Source organism: Akebia trifoliata, chromosome 13 (genome assembly GCF_017979445.1).
Source record: "Akebia trifoliata isolate Shusen 1 chromosome 13, ASM1797944v1, whole genome shotgun sequence".
Taxonomy (NCBI): domain Eukaryota; kingdom Viridiplantae; phylum Streptophyta; class Magnoliopsida; order Ranunculales; family Lardizabalaceae; genus Akebia; species Akebia trifoliata.
The window spans coordinates 10,720,907-10,728,993 of NC_141387.1; the positions used below are offsets into that span (position 1 = coordinate 10,720,907).

General features: G+C 33.7%; 1 protein-coding gene across 2 annotated transcripts; it reads left to right on the forward strand.

The window, feature by feature from the left end:
* The first annotated feature begins 3,283 nt into the window (after positions 1–3,283).
* On the forward strand, positions 3,284–5,829 carry LOC147387824 (uncharacterized). Of its 2 annotated transcripts, none has more exons than XM_086421270.1 (2): positions 3,284–4,279; positions 5,514–5,829. In XM_086421270.1, exons 1-2 carry the CDS (start codon positions 3,490–3,492, stop codon positions 5,609–5,611), a joined length of 888 nt encoding a protein of 295 aa, XP_086277396.1. In that variant the 5' UTR covers positions 3,284–3,489; the 3' UTR covers positions 5,612–5,829. The 2 variants fall into 2 exon arrangements, with proteins under 2 accessions (XP_086277396.1, XP_086277397.1); XM_086421271.1 differs by having other exon boundaries at positions 5,520–5,829.
* The last annotated feature ends 2,258 nt before the right edge of the window (positions 5,830–8,087 follow it).

Below are 8,087 nucleotides of genomic sequence, written 5' to 3' on the forward strand. Positions count from 1 at the left end.
TGTATGGTCAAAATTTGGTGGATAACTTTGATGAATCCAACCACATTGATCCGAAGTCGTTCCTAGCACTTCCCTCCTCACAACAGCGTGGTACCTGTCAAAATCACTTCGATGCTCAAGTTAGAGAAGCCAAATAATAGTCTTCCCAAACTATTTAGACTCTAATCTCTCCGAAAATATCCCTCTCAATAGTGCTATTTATCCCTCTAGCCTTCTATAGGGTTTCCCCCTTTGTAGGTTATAATCATGGGATCTTTGTTGACTCTAAGGAGTTGTTTACCTAATCGAGCTCTCTTGGATTGATTGTACTAAACAGCAAAGATCTCCAACTAGATTTTTGGGATTGACGTACACGCATCAGTTTTACGGTTACTCTATGACCTAGCCTGCCCTGCCCTACTTGACAGGTCTGGTCTTGCTTAATGCTTATGCTGCCCTGCCTGTCAAATTAGGGAGAATCCAGTTTTGACCTGCCCTGTTTGTAGGATAGCACCCCTATGTTGATCCGTGCCTAGTACCACTTAATTGGATTGGACACGATTATGGCATAGATTAACACGCAATTATTTCCCTCTATAATAGGTATTTATTTTTTAAGATGATGTGGGTCTCACTCCAATGTCTAGTGGATGAAAAACTTAATAAAGATGGTTCCCTTAGAGTTGTGAGAACTCCAATGGAAATTTGTAATAAAAATGCAACAGTGAGGTTTGCCCAAGGTTTATACATCTCTCTTATTACTGTGTGCCTAATAAACATTGTGTCATTCTAAATTGACTCTAAAATACACTTAATTGACGAGGCAATGTGCACAAAACTACATATTTGTTCCTTGAGATGCAATGAAAAGAATCAATTGTTTTGTGTACATTGACATGTCAATTAAGTATCTTTTTGAGTTAGTTCAGCATTTTTCTAAACAATTTGTTGATTTTTAAGGGACAAGTGGTAAATTCTTATGAATCATGATAATTTAACGCTCTTTTTTGTACATTATCTAACTTAGCAGTTCGCACCATAAATCTTTGTCCTTGTGTATTTAGGTCCAAAGAAAATGATCTACAAGCCTATGAAATGAGTGTAAAAGAGTGTCTAAAAAAGAGAGTCAGATTAACACGACTTAATTCTTATTGGTAAAGGATCATAGCACACTCATTAAGTTGGGAAATTGCTTGGCTCAACTCATCCTTCAACCTAACCATTGAGATGTTTTGGATTCCCAAGAAAAATGTATCACTACAATTGATACCTAGGAAATTTATCTTTTCCCTCAAATCCTAATGGTCATGTTGATGGAAAGCCCACAAGAACAGTCCCATTAGCAACAAATATCTTATCTCTCGCACGATTTTCCATGGACACTATCACATGGATCAAAATGATGATTTTTTTTTTTTGAAAATGCTATATTGGCTTTCTACAATACTGTACAGACATAGTGTTGTCACAACAGCAATTCAGAATAATAAAAAAATTTGATTAGTGAAAAATCCAAGTTCTATTTGATTTTGGATTGCAAAATCCAGTCAAAAATTCGATAAATGGAAAATATGCGACATATGCTTCATACGTGTATTATTTGTCTCATTTCAAAAATTCGAAAACAAAATTTTGGTAATATGATAGTGATAGTGATAGTGACGATGAATTTGGTGTTGTTAATGGTGATGGTAAAGCTGATGATATATTGATGATGGAAATAATGACGGTAGTGATTATGAGGGCATTAATTGAGGTTAAGTCACAACTTACAAGTTTAGACTTTGCAACATACAAGGTACAGTAGCAATGTTTTCCATCAAGTTTTAAATATTCGTAAAATTCGTAAAAAGACATGTTTTATTCTTCTTAAACTTAAAATATATGAATTATTCAAAATAATTCAATAATCTTGAGAATAATTTCATTGAAAAAAACAAAACATTCGGGAATTTTCAAGAAATAAATGGGAGATTACTAACAAGAGTGCTGTGTACATGAGATAAAACTATTTTGCACTTGAGGAATATTGATAGCTATCTGTAAACAAAGTATTGAAAGCAATGTTTTAAAAAGTCAGTGTAGCACTGCCCGTTGGTATTTTTGAAGGTTTCTTGTTCTTGCCATTCACACACACCACACGTACAACCATATCTATCACCGTGGACTGACCTGGAACTTAGACAGAGTGGAGTGAGGGAAACTACCATGACTTCCAAAGACTTCTTCCGACAAGTCAATAAAACCTAAGGACTTTCTCCGTAGGTTCGAAAAACTCCGTATTCATTTTTAAGGAGTCGTGATAATCTGACTATCCCCACGTGGCACACTCAACAGACTCATCCGACATGACAAGTTTGGAGCCGTGGATCTGTACACCTTGGAATAGATGTTTATCTCGGGATACACATTATATGGGAAAGTATAATTTTGTATATCAAAACCCATACATATACTGTTATCGAATTTGTCACATCTGTTATTTATTTGACGTGACAAATTCAAAAGCTATAGATCTGCGCTCCTTGAAATACACAATTCCCTCTAGATACAATTTTTTATGAATAATTTATCAAAACAGTACAATTTTCAAAATTAATTACCAAAATAGTAAATTGTAGTAATTAATTTTGAAAATAGTAATTTTACCATTTTTAGAATTAATATTTTTTACCAAAATCGTAAAAATAGTAAAATGTAAATTTTTTATACCAAAAATACCCTTTTTTATTTTACATACATGCCATTTTAGTCTTAGAAATAAATTAAAATCCATCTAAATCTTTCTCTTCTTTTTAATCTTCTCAACACTAATTAGAAATATGAAAAAAAAGATGATTTTTTCATAATTTTAATCAAAAAATAAAAAAAGTATTTTCGATAAAAAAAAATTTACATTTTACTGTTTTTACCGTTTTGATAAAAAAATATTAATTTCAAAAATGATAAAATTATCGTTTTCAAAATTAATTGCTACAATTTATCATTTTGATAAATAACCGAAATGTGGTGCATGTTTTGGTAAATTTGTCATATGAGTAAGTGTAGCCACACATTGGGAGGAGTACAGAACTATGAATTACGGACTTATCACGTCAGGGTAATTGAGAATCTGCCACGTGGGGATCTTCAATTATCACGATTCTTTTGAGAAAATTAATTTTCTCCACCAAATCGGAGTCATGCATTGCATGGTAGGTCCCACGCGGGTACAGCTTTTCCTTTGTTCTCTCTCTTTCAACGACCTCTTATATTTTCTATATATATCTAATTAAGTTAAAATTACATCTAACAATATCTTTCAATTGCAATGTTTTCATTTCAAATGCATTTGTTTTAATTCTTATAGACTTGTACTTGTATGTGCTGCTATAATTTATGATGATTCTGTAATGTGTATAATAAAGCTAGCTATATGGATCGAGTTTCAGATTAATTTGTATTCTTCATAGAGGTAGTGAGTCAAAAATTAAATTTAGTAAGCCTTGTATACATACGAAAAGAAATAGTATGCAGGGCTTAGCGTTGCCTTCTTCATCTTCTTCTACATCGTCGTCTGAGTCTGAATCCGAGCCCGAGCTCGAGCTCGAGCCCGAGTCTTCTTTGTCGGGTAAACCAACAAGGACCATACAGAACATGGAGGAGATGGATAATAAGCCTTGGAGTCTCAAGGAAGACGTGGCCCTGAGACAACTTGTTTATCGATATGGCAACCGAAACTGGTCCTTGATAAGCTGTTACATACCGCGACGATCAAGTAAATCGTGTCAACTTAGGTGGTACAACCATCTTAGCCCAACAGTGGCGCATCGTCCCTTCTCTCATCAAGAAAATGAAATAATCTTGGCTGCTCAAGCAATATATGGTGACAAGTGGGATATCATAGCTAAGCTCCTCCAAGGTCGGACTTATGATGTGGTGAAGAACCATTGGAACTCAACTCTGATGTCCAAAAGGAGATTAGGCTTCAACCCTCGTTTTCAAGAGCTCGAGACATATCCTTTTAGGGTCAATAGTGGATTTGAGCACAATCCATACTTTGAGGTGCACAATACACCTCGTTTAGGGGTCAACAGCAAATTTAGCCTTAACCACAATATTGAGGAGCACAACACAAGTAGGCCAAATACAAACAGTGGATTATGCCTCAATCACTATATAGAGGAAAACAGCATGGATGGTCTAAATGTAAATAGCAAATTTTGCCTTAACCATTATATTCACGAACACGTCACAAAGGAATTAAGGGCTCATAGTGGATTTGACCTCAATCACTATATCCAGGAAAACACAACCGAAGGTATGATTTCTTAGTTTCTTTTATTTTCTCCTTTTTTTCTCTTTTATTTATCTATTTATTTATTGTGTGTGTGTGGGGGGGGGGGACTATTCATTTTAATTTTGAAAGGGTAAATTAGGGTTTTTGAAACTAAAACATTTTAGTTGAAGTAGGGAAAAAAGTTTCCTGTTTTTTAAGATAGTAAATATTTTTCCTCTTTAATTTCAGTAAACAATTAAAAATAATTCTAAATTTTTTCCCCACTTTATATAAAATGTATTAATCCCAAGCAAATTACCATTTAGCGTGCTGAATACGAGAAAATTCTCATTCCAGTACACTATTCATTTTAATTTTCAAACCATGCTTTGCTTGTTTTGGAACTTATTTTTCAGTGAAATCATCACTTTTTTAATTAGTGAGATCCTCAATTTTTTTAAAAAAAAACTAATAATTGTGATCTCACAGTAAAATATCAAACGATTTTTGACATTAAAAGTTACGATTTAAATATCAGAAAGATCGTCACTTTATAATTGATGAGATTGTCACTTTTACAATAAATACCTATGATCTCGTTGCACATGAAAAATTGTTTGTCACAGAAATCTAGGATTCACCAATCACATGTACCCACGTGTATTGAATGGCATTTCTAATTTACAAAAGTACCTTTGCATGCTTGATGAGACAAGCACTGAGGAGTCTGTGAGCTATGTGGCAAAAAATGACTCTTAATTTAACAAAGCATGAGCTCAAAATTGTGTGATTCCCATTTTACAGAGATTATTCATTTTAGTTCCCACACAAACACGCCGCGTGCACACACACACACACACACACACAAAATAAATGAATATGTTCATTATAGTAAAACCAAATGGGGTATAAAAGTATCCTTACAATTTAATATGTACGGATTCATCTGTTTAAATAAAGATATAAAATTTATATTTTTGATAAATATTTTTATGAGTAAGGTGACGCTCTTTATATGCTCTCTGGTGTGGCAGTCCACAGAACCATAGATCTTTTTCTTTGAGATACACGAAAAAGGATCTATGGTTTTGCTCACATGCCACATCAGAGAATGTACAAAGAGCGACAGTTTATCAATAGTCTATTTTTATACTATATTGATTAAACAAATTTATTTTAAAAGATTTATCCATCTGTGTAAAACACCATTAATTTATTCACAGTGGTTAAGAATTTTAATTTGAAAAAATTAACTCATGAATTTTTTTTATCCCAGGTGCAGCCATTCCTCACCAAAAGACAGCTTCAAAATCCTTGAACTGGTGGGGTAAGATATTCTCAGGGAAATATAGGTACAAAAGCCAAAGAGCTTGAAGAAATTGCCTGGATTAACAACTATTAGAGTAGTAGTTTATTAAGGTGTGTCGAGATACACTGTATCGTATTAGTGTTGTAGTTATGGGTTGTTCGTAGTTTATTATGATGTGTCGAGATACATTGGTGTTGTAGCTATTTAGTAATGTGGTTATGTTAACCAATGTTTGTAACCATTCTCTATTTAACAGAATCCTCACGGGAGATAATTAAAAGAATTCGGGTTAATCCATTTATCAAACGTTTACATGGTACAGAAGGCTTTTGATTGTCTGATCAAGTTTTAAAGATCTTGGAATCCGACACTATCAAACCTAATTGTTTTCTTCCATTTCCTTAGTATTTTTTATCTACTTCTCCTCTTCAAATCCTTCATCAACCACAATATATAAAACATTGTGTTGCAACCTTTGATAGAAAATCAGAAATTTTCTTTCATAGAAATATTACTTTGCTTTAGATCATGTGCACCGATCTGTCTCATTTTTTTTAATCTCTAAATTTATTGAAGCATTTGATCAAGCACTTGGAGTGCCATTACAAACCATTGACAACAACAATACCTACTTTTAATTAAACACTACAGATTTGTGAAAGAGTTATTGTCCTCAGTCGCTAAAATCAGAATTCAAATCTGCAACACCAAGAGATTGCTTCTCTTCTACGTGAATCTCGCTAAAAAAAAATATATGAGATCTTTCCCAAGCATAGTGACAAAGTCGGGGTTCGAAAATAATTCGACAAGAAAAAACTTTGGAAAAAATCTCTAAGGCTGGGAGAAATCAGATAAATTAAGAAGTAAACTATTTTTTGATGGGGTTAGAAGTTTTGGAATGGACTAATTTTTGGTGATGATGATCTCCTCACCGTAGAGATCATCCTCACCAAAAATCAGCCCATTCCAAAACTTCTAACTCATGTTTTAAAAAATGTTTTGCCAAAAATTTGGCCATTGAACACCACCCTATATATATATATATATATATAAGTAGCATTCCATGGCCAACTTTTTGGCAAAACATTTTTCAAAACATGAGTTAGAAGTTTTGGAATGGGTTGATTTTTGGTGAGGATGATCTCTATGATGAGGAAATCATCCTCACCAAAAATCAGCCAATTCCAAAACTTCTAACTCATGTTTTGAAAAATGTTTTGCCAAAAATTTGCCATTGAACGTGACCCTATATATATATATATATATATAGGGTCCCGTTCAGCACCCTAAGCTTTACCACACACTTTAACAAACGTGTTTTGTCTTACATGGGTTAGAAGTTTTGGAATTGGCTGATTTTTGGTGAGGATGATCTCTATGGTGAGGAGATCATCCTCACCAAAAATCAGCTCATTCCAAAACTTCTAACCCCATCAAAAATGGTTTACAAAAAATGGACGGTCTACGATTTTTCAACATGTAAACATGGGGTTAAACATTTCAGAATGGGCTGATTTTTGGGGAGGATGATCTTCTAATCATAGAGATCATCCTCACCAAAAATCAGCCCATTCCAAAACTTCTAACCCATGTAGGACAAAAAACGTTTGTTAAAGTGTGGTAAAACTTAGGGTGCTGAACATTTCCCATATATATAAATATATATATATGTGTGTGTGGGTCCCATTCAACACCTTGTACTTTACTCTACACTTTACCCTACGTGTTTTGTCTTACATGGGTTAGAAGTTTTGGAATAGGCTGATTTTTTGTGAGGATGATCCCTATGGTGAAGAGATCATCTTCACCAAAAATCAGCACATTCTAAAACTTCTAATCCCATACAAAATGATTTACAAAAAATGGACGGTTCACGATTTTTCAACTTGTAAACATGGGGCTAGAAATTTCGGAATAGGCTGATTTTTGGTGAGGATGATCTTCTAATCGTAGTGATCATCCTCACCAAAAATCAACCCATTCCAAAACTTCTAACCCATGTAGGATAAAACACGTTTGATAAAGCATAGGGTAAAGTGTAGGGTGTTGAACATTTCCATATATATACGATTTTTCAACTTGTAAATATGGGGTTAGAAATTTCAGAATGGACTGAGTTTTGATGAGAATGATCTTCTAATCGTAAAGATCATCCTCACTAAAAATCAACCCATTCCAAAACTTATAACCCATGTAGGACAAAACACATTTGATAAAGCGTAGGGTAAAGCTTAGGGTGTTGAACATTTCTATATATATAAAGCGTAGGGTAAAGCTTAGGGTGTTGAACATTTCTATATATATGTATAGAAATGTTCAACACCTTAAGCTTTACCCTACGCTTTATCAAATGTGTTTTATCCTACATGGGTTAGAAGTTTTGGAATGGATTGATTTTTGGTAAGGATAATCTCTAGGGTGAGGAGATCATCCTCACCAAAAATCAGCTCATTCCAAAACTTCTAGTCCCATGTTTACAAGTTAAAAAATCGTGGACCGTCTATTTTTTGTAAATTATTTTTGATGGAATTAAAATTTTTA

Excerpts from the sequence above, each read along its gene's own strand:
- LOC147387824 (XM_086421270.1), top strand. The coding sequence starts at position 3,490 with ATGCAGGGCTTAGCGTTGCCTTCTTCATCTTCTTCTACATCGTCGTCT. Across the intron at positions 4,280-5,513 it reads CCAGGAAAACACAACCGAAG|GTGCAGCCATTCCTCACCAA; the intron begins GTATGATTTCTT and ends TTTTTATCCCAG.